General features: G+C 37.7%; 1 protein-coding gene across 4 annotated transcripts in view; it reads right to left on the bottom strand.

Moving 5' to 3' along the window:
* Positions 1-18,891, bottom strand: part of LYST (lysosomal trafficking regulator) — a 195,228-nt gene that overhangs the window by 69,704 nt on the left and 106,633 nt on the right. For all 4 annotated transcript variants that reach the window (XM_057530732.1, XM_057530731.1, XM_057530730.1 and 1 more), the window contains 8 exons: positions 16,100-16,727; positions 15,201-15,378; positions 13,255-13,424; positions 11,758-11,988; positions 9,614-9,780; positions 8,598-8,750; positions 2,596-2,787; positions 745-923 (listed from right to left, as the gene is read on the bottom strand). In XM_057530732.1, the coding sequence (XP_057386715.1) occupies positions 745-923; positions 2,596-2,787; positions 8,598-8,750; positions 9,614-9,780; positions 11,758-11,988; positions 13,255-13,424; positions 15,201-15,378; positions 16,100-16,727 (1,898 nt within the window). The remainder of the gene's footprint in view (positions 1-744; positions 924-2,595; positions 2,788-8,597; positions 8,751-9,613; positions 9,781-11,757; positions 11,989-13,254; positions 13,425-15,200; positions 15,379-16,099; positions 16,728-18,891) is intronic.

The following is an 18,891-nucleotide window of genomic DNA, read 5'->3' on the forward strand; positions in this document are numbered from 1 at the left end:
TGCATCTGGTTTAAAAACTGGAATCAGTACATTTTAGAGTTTATTCTGAGTTTTGGAAAAGGCTCTCCAATTACTCCTAGTCCTAAGGGCTCTGTGTGAATGATTCAGCTCTAAGTGGAACCTGCAGACAACAAAATCTAGTTTAGATTTAGAGACTGGCAGAATCATGATTTATGAGTTCTGCTAGAATGAGATTAGCCTTTGGTATCTACGGAGTGTACTGACCAATTTGTTCCCTATGGTCAATTGTGAGTGGCCCACGGAACCCTAAGTGAGTTGATGATAAATGGAGCCTGACGCTTGTCAGTGTTCTCTGTGTCACTTTGAAGCTGTTGGGTATGCTTAAGGCAACATCTACATACACTTCATAATTATTCATAATAATAATAATTCTAGAGTAGGTAGCTATAAATAAAGTCCGTTAAAAACAGGTTATTAGTTTAAACCTCATAGTAATCATCAAATTCCTACTCTTTTCTGGTGCTGTTCTTAGTTACAAAATTACAACATTAGAACATGGTTGTTGGGTTACAGGCTTAAAAACCAATGCTGCATGAAGTGAGTCCTTTTCGAAAGGATAAATTAGCAATACATTTTACTCTGTTATTAACATTCAAGTTGTCTGAGTTTCAGAAAACGCTGTGAAAGTGTAGGAATATGATTTTGAAAACATATAATACAGACATATAAAACCCCTGCTCCTTTTCTGTGAATGAACGTTTCCCATGTAATTAATTTACTTACAGTGGATACTTTGAAGCCTTCCACCAGATATGTGAACATTTCTTTCTGAAATGGATTGAAAGCAGAAGGCTGTTCATGATAAATAATTTCTTCAGAAATTTCAGTCTGGGAAACTGAGGTCTTGCTTTGCGGTGCATTTTCTGGAGTACTCAAAATGTCAATAATGTCTGGATTAAACTCTTTGAATTAAAAGAAGAATAAAAAATTAGTCAAGTCAAAAAATTAGTCAAATCACTAGCCATTACAAATGGTAATGATGCTGGCAAAAATAGTCTATGTAATTTCTGATTCAGTTGTCACAATATAAATGTGTAGTAGGTGTATTAGATGTAGAAAATACAATATACTAGAGAAAATGAATTCACCTAAAACAATGTAGAAATTTAAACATACATAAGTCACGCAGTTCTAAATCAAAGGTTTATTTTACTAATGAAGATGAATTAAACTGCAAAATTATTAAAGTCATAAAGGTTCTTGTACAAATTAAACATAAAGACCATGTGATATTTACATTAGACAGATGTGCAGACCTGTTTCACTGGACATGCTATCCCATCAAATGCCATGCATGTGATAAAAATGGTTCAATTTCACAGTTTACCCTGGAGGCTGGTTGCCCCAAATATAAATTAGAAAAGTTAAAAAAAAAAACACCTTGTGTGTCACTTGAACGTTTTTTAGAATTTTGACTTATCTATAGTGTTTTTGAGTCTATTTCTTTGCATAGCTTTTTAGTGGTTGCTGTAGGTATTAAAGTTTATATATAAATATACAAATCATTTAGCCCCTGTAGAAACGCACATTGAAACCACAAGGCTATACCCCTATATTACCTATCAGAATGGCTGAAATTAAAAACAGTGAAACTCTTAATGCTGGTAAAGACATGAAGAAAACTGGATCACTCACACATTGCTGGTAGGAATATAAAATTATACTGCCACTCTAGAAAAGTTTGGCAGTTTCTTAACAAGAACAAAACACACAACTACTGTACAACCTAGAAACTGCACTCTTGGACATTTATCCCAGAAAAGGAAAGCCCCATGTTCACACAAAAATTTTACATAAATGTTTATAGCAGCTAGCTTTATTTGTAATAACCCCAAACTGAAAAACACCCAGATCAACTTTCAACAGCTAAATGACTAAACTGTGACATCTATGCTATGGACTATTACTCACCAAAAACAAAAAAGGAACAAACTATTGATACGTGCAACAACCAGGAAGACTCTACAGAGAATTATGCTGAGTGATAAAAGCCAATCCTACACAAGGCTGCATACTGTATGATTCCATTTATTTAGCATTCTTGAAATGATGAAAATATATAAATGGACAACAGATTGATAGTTGCCAGGGATTGAGGAAGGGATGGGGGTGGGAGGAAGATGGGTGTGGTGCTAAAAGGCAACATATAGATTCTTGTGGTGACGGAAATGTTCTTTTTCTTGACTGTATCCATGTCAATATCCTGGTACTGATACTGGACTATAGTTTTGCAAGATCTATCGGGGGAAACTGGGTAAAGGGTACACAGGATCTCTGTAATATTTCCTAACAACTGTATGTGAACCTATGATTATCTCAAAGAAAAGTTTAAAAAATATATTGGAGGTGCTGTACTATTTTAAACTTCAATGGTCAGTCTAGGCCAGCATTTAACATATTAAAAAGTGGAATGTTATTCAAGGCTATTAGTTCCAAATGAGAGATTCTTTTACCAGTGTGGATGCTAACAATGAAAATATAATGCTGTTAAAAAATGTGAAACCTAGTCAGTTCTCTCTTATTTTCCTTTTAGTTCAATATCTGAGTAAGAACGTATTTATTCTCTAGTCCTACCTTGATAAATAATCCTGTTAACTGCTAAAATGGTGAGCCGCTGCAGTCTCTGTGCAAGCTCTGTTTCGGTTGCCTGGACAGGATTCTCCTGGCTCATTCTCCGTTGGATCATCATATGAAGTTCATCACTTGCTACTGAACGCATTTTCATCAGAAGAGAGTCAGTTTGAGCAAGGGGAAATTTTCGAGGACCTTCAAGTATATAAATTAAAACGTCAAACGCCAGAGTTAACAAGGACCAAAGAAACTATTCCTGCTGTAACTTTTTGATTATCAGACCATGAAAAGAACTTTAATTCAAAGGTAATTTAAACAAAGGAAAGAGAGTGATTATGAGAAAGTATGTTTTCCCTCTTTGAAGAAGTGCAACAGTACCTCTGATGTCAAAGTCCTAAACAAGAATGTTGAAGCTTGTGACACAGCTTAGTAGGGTGGATATCATTTGGCAAAATTTTAGTCCTCTGAAAAACTCGAACTCTTAGAAGGGTGTGTGTGTGTGTGTGTGTGTCTGTGTGTATATATATATACACACAGACAGTTCAGAATGTTTTGACAAAATATTTTCAAATACTGTTTCACTTCCTTGTATTCCAAAATAATCAACAGCTTTTTAAAGCACATCACATTTTAGCATGAACATTACTATTTCCGGGTAATTAACATTGCTGAATTTTATAAATTAGTTTTGAAAATCGTATATAGTGATGTAGTAGAAATCAGCCAAATAAAGTGAAGAGCTCAGATATTAAAGTGATTTGGAACATACGCATCACGTGGGATTCAATCCTAAAAAGCGTTTCCCGAGAAATGTTTCCTCGGGTTAAAGAGGCAGGAATGGGGTTTCTGCATCGTTACTGCACCTGCTCTGACAGGCACCACACAGGGAGCGGATCCAGGAGAAAAGGAGGGGACTGAGTCTTCATTTAATGGACTGAAGGAGAAGGGCATCGGAAGTTGACCACAGGAACCAAAATGACGTCTTGGTAGGTGAGGAATAATGAAATCCTTCATTGGAATTGAACCTTTTTTTAAATTATGAAAGCATATATATCAAAGTCCACAAATAGCCTCTATACACATTACTTACAATAGGTTTTAATGACTCGTCCTGCAAGATATGTAAATATTTTAATGGCATTTTAGATTGTCCAGTATTTTAGGTAATCAGTATTTTTTATCAGTTAATACATTTTGGTAGGTGGAGTCACCTTTGAGGCAAAAATGAAGCAAATAAAAAGAAGAAAAATTCATATCTGGGATATCCTCAAGAATAATATTATCAGATGATGTCCTTAGCTTAAGCAGATTCTTCCAAATGTCTACATCTCTGACAGCTTTCATGCTGTATAAGCAGCTGATAATCACAATTCAGAGACACAGCAATACACCAAATAAGGAAATGTTAAGTCTTCTTCAGTTCTATGTGCTTGAAAAAGTGGGAGGGTATCCCAGCAGTCAGGCCGTGAAGCTGCACTGAGCTGGTGTGGCCTCACATACTCTGCTTTCTAAGCCTCAGGTTCCTTATATGTAAGATGTGGATTACAAAGTAAAACAGAGCCTACCTCACAGGTAGATATGTGTCACTATCTGACACTATACTAAATATATCTGTTTACAGGCTTACTGACCATTTTCTCCAGTAAAGTATAAGTTTCATGAGACCAGAGGAAATAATAACTGATACATGGCTGATGCTCAATAAATATCTGATGGCTGAATGAATGGATAAAGAGGTTTGTTCTGTGGATTAAATGAAATAATGTACGTGAAACACAATGTCTGTCTCATACAAAGAATTAAAAGTTAATAGTTGGTATTGTTATTAATGGTTGAAATAGAAAGGAAATTCATTGGCAGGTGAATTATATCAATAACACGATATATATCTATATATATACACACACACATATATATGATTATTTATGACAGTTTAAATGTATGTGTAGCTCTTTAAATAATACCCTAACACTTACTTCTTCCTTTGTATATTAAGGTGATGTGTAAAGTTTTTTATATTGATAAGCAGACAAGGGAAAAAATACACATGTAAGAATGTACATTGCTATCCTGTTATAATAGCAAAAACAAACAAATAAAAAAAAAAAACCTTTGTTTATTGATAATGGTTGGGGAAGAAGATCATGGCAAATCTAACAGATTATTAGGCATTCATTAAATATAAGAATATTTATATTATATGGAAAAGTATACTATATTGAGTAGAATTATAAATCAGTTTACAAACAGAAGGTTGAGTGATACTAAATAGTGATGATACTATTCAAGCAGAATTCTCTCTCTCTCTTATACATATCTATGTATATTAAAAAAAAAGACACAGACACTAAGGAATCGGCGCTTTGTTCACCGGTGGTAGGGAACCATCGGAGCTGTTGAGCAGCATGGTACACGAGTCAGGCTGCAAGAAGGTTAAGCTGGCAATAAAATACTACCTAACGCCTCCAAGAGCAGGAGACCTCGCAATCTAGATGCGGCGGCCGTGCTGCTGAAGAAACGCTGGTCCCAGGCCACGGGTATCCTGGGGTCCACAGCCTGAGCGAACCTGGCTGCCGTCAAACACTGTGGTGTGCGGCCACAGGAGGAGCTGCCCCCACGAGGCCCGCGGGAGGTGCAGGGGTGGCGGCTGTGGGGCTGGAGACGCCCGCCGTCTCAGCAGTTTTCAGTAAACGCTAAACAAGTCTATCCAGGAGAAAAACATCCCTCCAAACATCTGTCACTAATGAGAACAGCGTGTATGAAATCTTTGAAGGAACAGTTCATTATCTAAATGATGGAAATATAAATCCCTCTTAGTCACTTCAGTATCATGAACAAATGGACTTCAGTGAGTTTTTAATAACCACACTGCTCAGAAGCAGAGGAGCTTCAGCACTGTGTATGTTTTGCACCGACAGTGTACAAGGCCAACACACTTTTGACAATAATTTTTGACTAATACTGAACAAATAAAGCACAGGCTTTGCCAAATACATGTGTAAAACAACATGGAAGGAAATACAAAGCAACAGTTTAACACATGTAAAATGGAGTTTTATAAACTGGATTCACAATGACAGAATTTAAATAAGGTAGTATTTAAAACAGGAAGAATTCTTGGGAGAGACCTGGGAGAGACATAAAGATACAACAGACCTGGGAGGAGTGGGTGTTGGGTAGGACACAAAGAGACGAGTGCAGGGGCCTCGCTCCAGCAGCCTCTAAGTCTAGGCCTCGGTGCATCTGCAACAGGAGCAGGCTGGACTGGACGACTTTCAAGGTCTTTTATCAAGTTCAAAATTTTTAGGATTCTATAAGCCTCATGTGGCCTTACAGTAACTGCATTTACTTAGGTAGTGTGAAAAATATAAGCCCCAGCAGCAGAAGAGGCTAGAGGAGTCAGGAACAAAAAGGAGAATGGTTTAGAGAAAGGACTAGAAGTCTATTATCCACTTTAAAATGACTCACACAAAGAAAAAATAAATAATACAAACGTGGAGCTCTGCGGGGCTCTTAGGCTTAGGGTGATAAAAGCGCTAGTACATAAAGAGAGAGATGACAGACTGTTAGAGAAATCACAGACCAAACAGAAAATAGCAAAAGGGCTGCTGTGTTAGCCCAGGCACCAGCTGATCATAAACTAAACCAGGGAACTAGGTAGAAAAGGGAAGAAACAGATATGAGAAAGAGAAACGTCAAGAAGGAAGAAATCGCAGGCATTTGTTCAGGTAGTAAAGGTATACTTTCCTCTGTCAAAGAGGGTGAATTCCATCTAAGCAGTCTCTGACTAAGAAATCCTGCAAAGGGAAAGTGGTCCAAAAGTCACCTTCTGGCATGCAGGCAGTTGAGCACTACTGCCAGACTTGGTAAAAGATGGAATTCTACCCGGGACAAAAGAGGCACAACTGGGAGGGAAGCTCATGAGGACAGATTATATTCAGATAGTACATCAAGGAAGGATAAAGAAGATGTGGCACATATTTACAATGGAGTATTACTCAGCCATAAAAGGAAACGAAATTGAGTTATTTGTAGTGAGGTGGATAGACCTACAGTCTGTCATACAGAGTGAAGTCGGTCAGAAAGAGAAAAACAAATACTGTATGCTAACACATATACACGGAATCTAAAAAAAGGTTCTGATGAACCTAGGGGCAGGACAGGAATAAAAACACAGATGTAGAGAATGGACTTGAGGACACGGGGAGGGGGAAGGGTAAGCTGGGACGAAGTGAGAGAGTGGCATGGACATATATACACTACCAAATGTAAAATAGATAGCTAGTGGGAAGCAGCTGCATAGCACAGGGAGATCAGCTCGGTGCTCTGTGACCACCTAGAGGGGTGGGATAGGGAGGGTGGGAGGGAGACACAAGAGGGAAGAGATATGGGGATATATGTATATGTATAGCTGATTCACTTTGTTATACAGCAGAAACTAACACACCATTGTAAAGCAATTATACTCCAATAAACATGTTAAAAATAATTAATTAATTAATTAATTAAAGAAGGATGTATAGGGAGATAAGTTTAGTTACGTGGATGCTTTACAAGTTTTATTTACATAAGCTTTCATTTAGCATAATGTAAACATACTCCTGCGAAACAATGTATATTTGATAGCTTTTCTCTACAGATGAGTGTTTCACATGGTTTTAAACTTTGGCATAGCACCGACCACAATGAAGTAGTTTAACCAGGTAGAAGAAAGATTTGGATTTAAAAGCTCTCAAGACTGTATGGGTGATTAAACTTCAAACAATTTACCAAGTCCTCAGTTTGGAGAAATATGTGTGCGTGTGTGTGTGTGTGTGTTTGTGCGCGCGCCTGTACCTATGTCCAGTATATACAGACGTATATATATATATATGTGTGTGTGCATGTACCTATGTCCAGTATATACAGACGTGTATATATATGTGTGTGTGTGCATGTACCTATGTCCAGTACATACAGACGTATATATATGTATGTGTGTGTGTGTGTGTGTGTGTGTGTGTGCGCGTGCATATATAGAGCCAATGTGTATGTGTGGGGGGTGTTTATGCTATCTTTCAGAATTAATGTGTATATAGGGCAGAGCAGATTTTGTGGAAAAAATAAGTCTAACAATATTAAAAATTAGAATATGATGACATGTCCTCACTTAGAGCAAGCCCTATAGTCACGTGCATAACATAACCATATCCGAGCCACCATCACCTCCTGCCCTGACTATTGCAATAGCCTCCTCCTTGCACTTCCCACTACCTTTCCTACTTTCCTCTAATCCACTCTGCACAGAAACCAGAATGGTCTTTACAAAATGAAAATCTGGTTATGTCATGCCAGCTACTTAAAAACCTCTGACAACTTCCCATTAGGATAAAATCTAATAAACTCCTTAACATGGCCCATATGATGACACATGATCTGGTTCATGCCGTCCCGTACAGCCTCATCTGGCAGCACTATCTCATCAAGGGCTATACTTCAGCTACATGGCTTTCTTTCAGTTCTCTGAACAACCTTAGCTTTTTCCTGCCCCAGGACCTGCACGTCAGCTGTTCATTCTGCCTGTAATACTCTTCCTCTGGCTCCTGCTAACTCCTTTCTCATCCCTTATATTGAAATCCCACTTCCTCAGAGACTTCCCTAACTCTGGATGTAAATCAGGCTGCCCTGTTACAGTCTCTATTCCTACCTTCTACATTTCTCTACTACTTTATGGTAGAAGGGAAGAATCTGTGTCTTTTTTTTTTTTTTTTTCATCACTGTATCGTCAACATTTAACACAGTGCTTGGCACATGGCAGGTGCTCAAGAGATAACTGAATGAGAAGAGCACTGAAAAGAAAGCAGTAGGAAAGTAGCAGTTTTCCTCCTCTGGGAGGAAAACCTTCTCAAACTTTATAGTTTAGCTTTTGAAACAAAGAAATGTTTTAAAATGTGAATGCCATCAGAATACAGGAGAGTCAAGCTACCTTCCATTTATAATTATTAAAATATTATTTCAGCACTCACCAGCAATGCTCTTTCGTTTTTGAAATATTGCATGATGGGGAGCAGATGGTGACTGAGATGAATCTGTAAGGTTTTCAGTGTCATGATTTGCGGTGGTCCTTATAAACTCCATAGCAGCCTGGAGAACTCTATACTGTAGTGCAACAGCCATATCTAAAAACAGAAGATGCTAGAATGTTTTCAAGCTATGTGGTTGTTAATTTTTTTTTAATTGAATTGATTCTTACATTCATGCAATATCAAAACTGCCAATAATGTTTTATTAGAGATAAATTAAAAATTTTTGATCAATGTGGGTTCTCAATGGTAGTAAACATTTCTTAACTGTCTTTAAAATCAATTTTAAAGCAAATTTCCAAATGATTATTATAAAAAAATTCAATAGAAAAATACTAGCTCACAAATTTATTTTATTTTATATAACTGTTTTAAAGAACAGCCTTTTTAATATATAAGGCAAAAGTTTAACCAGAAATCCTCACACTTTTCTGCCCCATATTCACTATAATATTTGCCACTAAAGAAAACTAATGTTTTATGTTACTATTCAGCATAAGCCTTTTCATTCTACTTGGTAAGAAAAATCAGCAGTTTGTTTGTTTTTTTTTAAAATATTTATTTATTTATTTGGTTGCACCAGGTCTTAGTTGCAGCATGCGAACTCTTAGTTGCGGCATGCATGTGGGATCTATTCCTCGACCAGGGATCGAACCCAGGCCCCCTGCATTGGAAGCGTGGAGTCTTAACCACTGCACCACCAGGGAAGTCCCAGCAGCTTCTTTTAGTGATGTGTTGGCAGCTACTAATTACATCAGGGCATCACTTTTAAATTTTTGCCACTTAAAAAGGCTTCTTTTTAAAGCCAGTAAACAAAGTTAAGGATGAACCTTTAGTAAAACAGTTTCTCTCCTCTATCCCACTCTCTCTACAGAAGCCAGAGAAAGAGATTAGGTTCTACTAACATTTTTGGCTATTATACAACTGCCCCCCACAAATCCATGAAAATTAAATCTTACTTTGGGTCCTCTTGCTTTTGCTATTTTGAAGATATCCAAGCAGTACAATAAGATCTTCAATAACTCTAAAATATTGTGAGCCTGAGGAACTGCAAGCATGAATTGTAACTGCTATGAAAAGTTGCTGCAGATCACAAACAAGCAATCTGTATTCATTCAAAGGAACGCTAAAGAAAAAGAACAAATAATTTAAGGCAAAAAGAACTGGTTTAAATTCCTGTTCTGCCAGTATTCATTCATTCATTCATTCATGCATTCATTCGATATTTATCCATGCTTACTCTATGGCAGGTTACATAAACTACATGCTAGGAACAGAAATAAGAAGACACGCTTTGACTCCTGTGAAAGTTCAGCTTGCAAAGGACCAGACAAGTGAACAGATAAATATAACCAGTAAGTGGTGGTAAATGTAACGACAGAGACTAACACAAGATACTGTGGGAAGGCACTGGCAGGTTCCCAACACACTAAAGGTGAAGATTCTGTGGGTATCAAGAGGGATGTTCTGAGAAGGCTTCACAGAGATGGTGAATTTGAATACATTAATTGACCTCTCTGAATCTCACTTACACAAAGTATGTTTATTTTAAGGATTAAAAGAGATACAGATTTGAATATATGTATTAATCACTTACAACTACCTAATAAATATGAATTAGTATCTTCTATCCCTCAATTTTTAACCTTGATAATCTACCTCAGTGTGTGATATTAAGCCTCTCCACTTACTTTTTCAAAATCAAGCAAGAGTTAGAAATGGTATATTTGGGCGGGGGCGCAATCAATAGAGTAGCATATAGGGACATTCCGTAAGTACAGTTTCTTTAAAACAACAACAGCAACAAACTGCTCTTAGCAGGAGCCTGCTGGTACTCTTCCCAAGTTCCACCAATTTCATGCACTGTATTATAATCAAGACTAAATGTTTTGAGGAATATAATACTTTGTATTTCTCATATGCCCAGCACACAGATCCTAAATAAAACAGGTGCCCAATAAAAACCGAACTGAGCTGACTACAAGGAGTCCTCTCTAGCACCCAGAGAGCCTCCTTGGCCTAGAGGATCACCGAGGATATGCTCTGCCTTCTCTGCAAAAATATATTTAATATTTAATGTTTTTTTTTTAATTATTAGCACCTTTAATTATTATTTATTTATTTATTTGGCTGTGTTGGGTCTTCGTTTCTGCACGAGGGCTTCCTCTAGTTGCGGCAAGCGGGGGCCACTCTTCATCGCGGTGCGCCGGCCTCTCACTATCGCGGCCTCTGTTGTTGCGGAGCACAGGCTCCAGACACGCAGGCTCAGTAGCTGTGGCTCACGGGCCCAGTTGCTCCGCGGCATGTGGGATCTTCCCAGACCAGGGCTCGAACCCATGTCCCCTGCATTAGCAGGCAGACTCTCAACCACTGCGCCACCAGGGAAGCCCAATATTTAATGTTTAACGTGCAGTAAGATGATGCTTCTGGAGATTTGTACCTTAACATTATGCTAATAAAAATGTTATACTGTACATCATAAATGCAGACACCGAAGGCACAAAAATCCAAATAAAAATATAATTGCCTAACATATTTTTTAAAGCTGTTAATCAACTTGGTGGGCAGCCATTTGCCAATGTACTTTTCGCTACTAGAAATTCATTTATGGTAGTAGACAGCGGTACAGCACGCTAAAAGTGGGAGAGCATGGTGACTGTAGAGCACAGGCTTCTGAAGTGAGAAGATTCAGCCTCAAGTTCTCTGTTTACTAGCTGTGTGATCTGCAACAAGTTACTACATCTCTCTAATCCTCAATATCCTATTCCTGATGGGGATAATAATTTTTATAAGACTACAGTGGAAGCTTGGTAAATATATTTGAGGACAGTTAAATTTATTCATCTTGTCTTCAGGTTCTAAATACCTAAAAGTACGTCATATAAATATCTTATTTTTTTTAAACCAAACTTTGTTGAAAATGATGGAAAAATATGCCCTCCAAATTTAATTTAATTTAATTTAATTTAATTTAGTTTTGGAGGAAAGAAATTCTTTGAAAGTATTATGAAATATCAGATGCTTTAATGTAACCTGCTAGTAAAGTTTTTCCCTTTCCAAAGTTTTTATCAGATGTAGTTTTAAATAATGATTTAAAACTTACTTCTTTTCTAATCCATTCAGAGCTGCTACTGTATTACATAACACGTAGAGTAGACCATTATCCAACAACATATCTGCTACCTTAGAACAAGAATTTAATACTTGGAGAAGAAGTAAGAGAGCGTTATGCAAGAGCACGTTGTCATATAAGGAGGTCTCTATTAGTCCCAGAATAGGAATGACAGACCACTTCTGAAAAAGTCCCATGTTTTTCACATCTTCCAGATCAAATCTATAATAAATAATACAGTTAAGAGCACATTAGAAGCAATTAACCATGAAATAAGGAAAAATGATTGCAATATGGGCCATTTTGTTGACTTGATTTTGAAGCTATAAAGCATAAATTAGGGAAGCAAGGATTCTTAACCTTTTTTTAGATCATAAATCCCTCCAATAAAAAGATAAAAGGTGTTGCTAGAAGTCTGTTCCAAGGCAAATACACAAATATTCAAGGGAAACATTTATACAATTTCATGGTTTTAATTGACTCACTTTAATTTGTCCATGAACCACTAAGTTGTCCAAAGATCCCCTGCTCTAGGGATCTATATAACAAGTGTGCAGGAAAAAAAATGACTATTATTTTACACAGTATTTCAGGGAACTAGTAAAAAGAGGTCTAGTGAAAGGAATGGATCTCGAGTTCTTGTTCCAATACTCTTTGTCTCTGGGATGGAGGGAAATTATTTACATGTTTTATACCTCATTTTTTTTATCTGTCAAATATGTGTGGTGATATTTGCTCTACTTTCTTCTCAAGACTGCTGTGAGAATCAAATGAGATGATGCAGAATTGCTTTGAAAGAGCCAAAAGCTGTATGCGAACGGAAAGTACTATTGTCATTGCTGCAACTAATAAGTAAATTCTTCAAGGTCTGAATTGGTCTACTTACAAATAAGTAGGAGACACTTAATAATAATACAAAGACACACATTTCTCTCTACTTTATCATACACAGAAATCACAGCTTAACTTTTCTGCCAAACTTTTGGCTTGGGAGAAAAATATTCTTTAATTTTTGTACTTATTTGCTAATCCTTCAGCGTTATACCAGGGACAAAGCTCAGTAATCAGTGTGCTGGAATTCCAGGTGGGGGATTTATTCTTCCCCAGATAACCCGGGTCTCTGAGGGAGTGAGGAGCTTGTCTACGGAGCCCTCCTTTAATCTGCTGCTGGGACCACAGAAGCCACCTTCCTCTCAGTTAACCTCAGGTTAACACTGTAAACCAAATCTTAACTATCACTTTCTTTCATCTGATGCAGCATTTCTTTCTTTCTTTCTTACTAGTTCCTAGCTAATTAATGACATAAAAAGGAAGAAATTATATTAGAAAGAATATAATATGGAAAATAATAAATTGATTCACCTGGAAAATGACTTTTAGCAGATTTTTTCTAAGAGTGACCAAGTAATTTTGTTAAGAGTCAGTTTGACAAATTTTACATTTAAGACAAAAGATCCCCAATTCTGGTGGAGGGAAGAACCCACTTACTCTTCATCAAGGCCAGCATGTCGGCCAAAGAACATTTCAATGAAGGATTCTAATAATTCCTGAGTTCCCCGATGAAGATACAACTGGTTGGCTAGCAAGGAAAAGCCACGATTCTTCAGAAATTTATCCTTTTGTTCCTTAGATGCTCTATTAAAATATGCATCTAATAGCTAAGGAAAAAAATTAAGTTAGACAATATATTAAAATTTTATATAATATATACAAGTCAGACAGTGTATTATATTTGTAGTTGTAAGTTATTGTTTAATTTCATCTGTATAGAACAGAGAAAGCTCAAAAAAATGCCACCTCCATAGCAAAACAAAAATGAACTTTGTCTCTGATTATTATGGAATGCTAATGATGACCCTGTCTTGGAGACCTTAATATTTTTGTGATGGGAAACTAGCTTATTAGCTGAGCATGGACACCTAGCAGATTGGCAGCCTTAGCTGAGTATAAGTAGAATATTTGTGCCTAATTCTAATTCTGAAAAAAGCAAAATGAATCAACACTGTATGATGCTTTCTCTGAAAAAAAAAAAAAAAATATCCCAGACCTCTATTTTTCTAGACTTCTTAACATTTTATTTATCTTGAGCATAGGCTTAAACTTCCATCCTTTCCCAGCATCTTAAATGCAACATGTGTACAATCTAAGTAATTATTTTTCCTTCCAAACTCACTTCTTCCATGGTTCTGATCTTAGAGCACAGTAGCACCATCCTATGAGACTTCAAGGCTAATCTCACTTTTGGCTTTTCTTGTCCTGATTTCCTACATGTAATTATGAAGGTCTCTCACCTCCATTCCAGTGAATGTCTCTCAAATCTGTCTGTCCTTTGACTTTCCACTTCCCCAGATCAGGGACTCATCATCTCTCCCTTGGACCACTGTGATATCCTGCGAACACAATGCTTCCACCTCTCTCTCCCCTGCAATCACTCCCTCACAGTGGTGACAGACTATTCTTCCCAAAACACACACCTCTTTACCACCCTACTTAAAAAGCTTTCTAAGTTTACAGCATAATACAAAATACACCTTTTGCATGAATCCTTCCCTGGTTCCCGCATCAGAATTATTTGCTTTTCCTGTGCTCCCGTTCTTCTTTATTAATACTACCACTGAAGCACTGATCACACAAGTCCTTACATTTTACTTAGTTGGGTATATGTCTCTCTTCCCCACTGGCCTATAAACTCCTAAATACAGAGGCTTATTCCCCTTTATATCCCACATAGCAGCTAGCCCAGTGTTTTACACATGAAATGGAAGCTAAGTAAATAGTGGGTTGCAACTGATTTAACAATATCCCACATCAAACTAAGAAAATGAGAATCTTTAAAGACCATTTCAATATTGGGTTGTCTCCTAATGGGAACCATTCATATCAAATATTTATTCTTCCAACCATGTACTTAGGACCTTTTATATATTAGACACAAGACGCCTACCCTCACAGGACTTATATTTCAGGATGGGAGGTTAAAAAAAAATGAATACACAAACAAATTAAAAAGATAATTACAAGACACACCTAGGATGCTATTATAGAACAAGTGAGGAACAGGGCTAGACAGAAACTGGTTTGAAAGGTGAACAGGGAAGGCCTCTTTGAGAAGGTGACATCTGAGCTGAAACCTGAAGTAAGTGTCTAAGATTTAACGATACTACACTGCAGGAGAGACTTGCAATGACCTGTGTGTTCCTTGTAAGTAGTAGACTTTAAAAAACATACGATATGAATCAATATATGGAGGAGGGCTTAAAGCTGGATGACAAGACATAGAAAAATAGAGGTAAGAAGTAACAAACTACATCAGCTCATTATGCCTAAGAATAAAAGAAAGCTTCAGGTCTATTTGAATACGTACATTCAAATTTTAAATTACGCATATGTTTATCGTTCCAAATGAAGACAACGTATTCCGCATTTGCCCTTACTTTAATAACTCCTTGTTGCACAGCAGGTGATGGGTGGTTAACGAGGACCAACAGCGTATCTGCTTGAATGAGCCTGTCCATCACGTCTTCCAGCATAACATCAGGCAGGATGAGAAGAACTCCGCTTAAGAGTTCATACAACCCACAGCATACAGGTACCAAACAATCTTCAGTTACACTAAAACAGAGACCCAGAAAGTCTTACCAAAACAAGATCAGGGAGGAAAGTAGTGCCTCATGATTACCTTAAGAGCTGTGATGAGTAGTAATAATTTTCACAGATGAAACAAAAGTGCATAAGGTTTAAAAAATGTTTCCTGATTTAACTGTGATTAACAAATTTGCCATCACTTTTTATCACCGGTATTTTTTAGGTATATCGTCTATTAAACACTAGTCTATTCTACATCTGTGAGTTCCATTAGCCACTTGTGCTATTTAAACTATTTAAAATTAAATTAAAAATCCAGTTGCTCAGCTGCACTGGCCACATTTCAAGTGCGTTATGTGTCTCCTGCAGTGGACAGCGCAGGTGAACGTTTCCATCATCGTGTGGAAAGTTTCACTGACGGTGCTAATTGAGATGCTTTTGGGAACGATAATAAATCGTATAATTTCCCTAAACTGAAGAGTTTTTCTCTAATAACCATATGGAATTAAATAAACCATAAGATAATTTTTTCTTCAGGAACAATTTATGGTTTATCCTTTGGTTAAATATGGAATTCAATATCACCTAGTATTAAAATAAGGAGAAAGGTACCTTTGTTTGTTATTAATATATATGTTATATGAGATCCCATAATAAAGACTTTTCTACAAGTACAGAAATTCTTCAAAGAACAGTTAAAACAAAAAAAAAGCGGGGAGGGGTTTGGCATACAAAAACATGTGAGTACCTGTGAGCACTTCTATTTCGGTTGTGGTTTGGCTCATAACGGAGAGAAAAGGCAAAGTTTTCCCAGTCTTCGGTGTTCCTGTCAACAAGACTTGGCCACCGGCCGACAGCTGCAGAGCCATTCTGTGAGGGAAAAGCTAGACCAAGGCTTGCAATAGTGCTGTGGCTTTGCTGGAACGAGGCCAGTCCCTTCAGGTAATCAGGTCGGCGTGGGCAGAACTCATCCCCAAGACTGTCATCATCTGATCTGGGTTCTGTTCCCACCTCTTTCTGATCTACTTTGACCACTGGAAGTCCCGATGTTCCTTTTGGGACACCACTGACAGAGGCATGGGCTGAAAGGACAGCTTCCATTTCACAAACCGTTTCTGCAGACTCACAGCTACTGACAAAAGCATCTTCTTTGCCTTTCTTCAGCGTCTCGGAACTCCGCTGAGGGCTCCATTTCTCTGGTTGGGAAGCAACATCATTACCTACAACGCTTTGTAACTTGTCAATACTACAACCCAAACTTCCAGTCAATTTTCGTGGTTGTATTTGAGGTGAAGAAGTAGGAAATGCTGGTAGGCTTCTAGAACGCAGCATGCTGGCAGTCATCTGCTGTGGAAGAGTACTGGAGGAATTGTTTCCTGGTGAGAGTAGACAGAAAAACAGTACTGAAAAATCTTATGAGCGGGCCCACTTCTTTACTGCACTATCGGTCCCAACCAGAGCAATAACCCATTTATCTAGCGATATTAAAGAACCCATACAGGCTAACGATCACAGTAACTAATGCTTAAAAATTCTTAAGGTTAAAACTATTTTTCTTTTAACTACTTTTTATTAAAATTTTCCCAAAATACATATCTTTACCTGTCTCCTTAACAAAATACAATATTGCCTGAGTGATTCAAAGTTATTAGGATTAATGGTGCTACTGAAGTGAAATTAAGTGAATTAAGTGAAACTCAATGTACCTCAGGCTAGCAGTCACTAGGATGCAGTTTGATACAGTGGAAAGAGTGTGGGCTTTGCAACAAGATATAACAGGATTCAAGCGATAGTTCAGCTAGTTAGGTGGCTTAGGTAAATCATTTAATTAGATGAGTGTTCATTACTGCAAATGTAAAATGAGGGTTCAGAACATCTACTTTGCAAGGCTGCTTTAAGGATTAAGTGAGATCATATCCATGATGCACCTAGCATAGTGCCTGCCATATAATAGGTGCTCAATAAATGTTAGTGATAGTTGTACTTGGTGTTGTTATTACTAGGCTGAATGTCCCTAGACTGTTCTCTCACTCCTCTCTTTCTGTAGTCACTTTTTGCTGCTATTACTGAGAAGAAACAGTTTTTTCTCTTCTTGCTATAGCTCTCGAATTTTCTGCTTCTTATATTCTATGTAGGAGGAGACCAGAAAAATCACTCTCATCCTTAGTGCATGGGATATAAGTGAATGCTACTCAAGGTATGGCCTGTGGGCCAGGAGCATGGGATCAGCATCTCTGTGTGACTGTTCGAAATGCACATTCTCAGGCTCCACCCTAGATCTACTGAATCAGAACGTGTGAGGCAGGGGCCCAGGGATCTATGTTTTAACCAGCTCTCCAGTGATTTTTCAGCAAGCTAAAACTTGAGAAGCACTGATATAAAGTAAACAAGCACTGAATGAACTGCTCAGAGCTCAGGCTTCGTGGCAATAAAACAGCTCCATAGCTCAGAAGTTTTTCCTAGTTATTTCTGGGTTTTGGCTGGAGGAATAAGGTTGCCAAAAGAGACTGTTCAAACGACCTGGAAAAAATGGGGGCATGATTGTACTAGAAAATGTTTCAGAGTGATGCACAATGATTTAAAAAATGACACTTCCTATGAAATTCCAAATAAAACTAATTAAAACATAGCTTTAAAATATTATAATAAAAGGCCATAAAATGTGCTAGAGAATAACTGAAACACTTTGGGAGAGAAGGAAAACTGGAGGTTAATACCCAGATACTGTGTCCTATCTATCCATGTCTCTATCTTACCGGTCTACTTAATGGTTTGTATTGGAGCTGGAGAGAAGAGTAGGTGGGACTAACAGTCTGGGAGAAGGAATGTCTCAGTCTGGGAGAGGATGGCAGTCAGGAAGGGAAAAGACATACAGTCAGTTCACAACCAGGAGACATGTACCTATTTTTTCTCTATAAAAATAGAGATGAGGTTGTCTGTTAAGAACAAGCTAGGAAGAAAGAAAAGTACTGTTAGCTTAAAGACTTGAATATACTTGCTACGGAGATAGAAGAGGCAACTGATTCTGAATATACAGAAAAATTATAGGGCAGCATTAAAAGGCCAACTATGCCACAGACCCTTTTAATGGCAGGAATTCTAAGCAGCGTGAGGATGGTTAGATTGAGGAAAGGTTCGACTTTTTCAGGTCAAGCGTGCTAAAAGGCCAAGAGGACAAGGAAAATGAAGAAATAAAATTATTGGCTGCTGGGATCTAGGCTGGAAGGGGAAAACAGGCAGAGGGAACTTGGGAGGATGACAAAGAAACCAGAAGGATAGGAAGTTGTCATAAAGAGTGGGAGACTGGAGTTTTAGGGGTGGGAAGCATTCTTTGATGGTGTCTAAGACAGATGCAAGCAGACTGGCAGATAAAGTAGGGGGGACGGTCCCCAGGGTCAAGGCTGGAGTACGGATGGCCACTCACATGGCAAGTGAAGTTGTCTAGAATGAGCTCAGGTGGAAAGGAGACAGTAAGCCAAACAAAGCTTTTGAAGAAAATGGGAAAATAAATCAGAAGCTTAATGAAAGACAAATGCCTAT

The sequence above is a fragment of the Balaenoptera acutorostrata genome, chromosome 16, assembly GCF_949987535.1.
Source record: "Balaenoptera acutorostrata chromosome 16, mBalAcu1.1, whole genome shotgun sequence".
In the NCBI taxonomy this organism is placed as follows: domain Eukaryota; kingdom Metazoa; phylum Chordata; class Mammalia; order Artiodactyla; family Balaenopteridae; genus Balaenoptera; species Balaenoptera acutorostrata.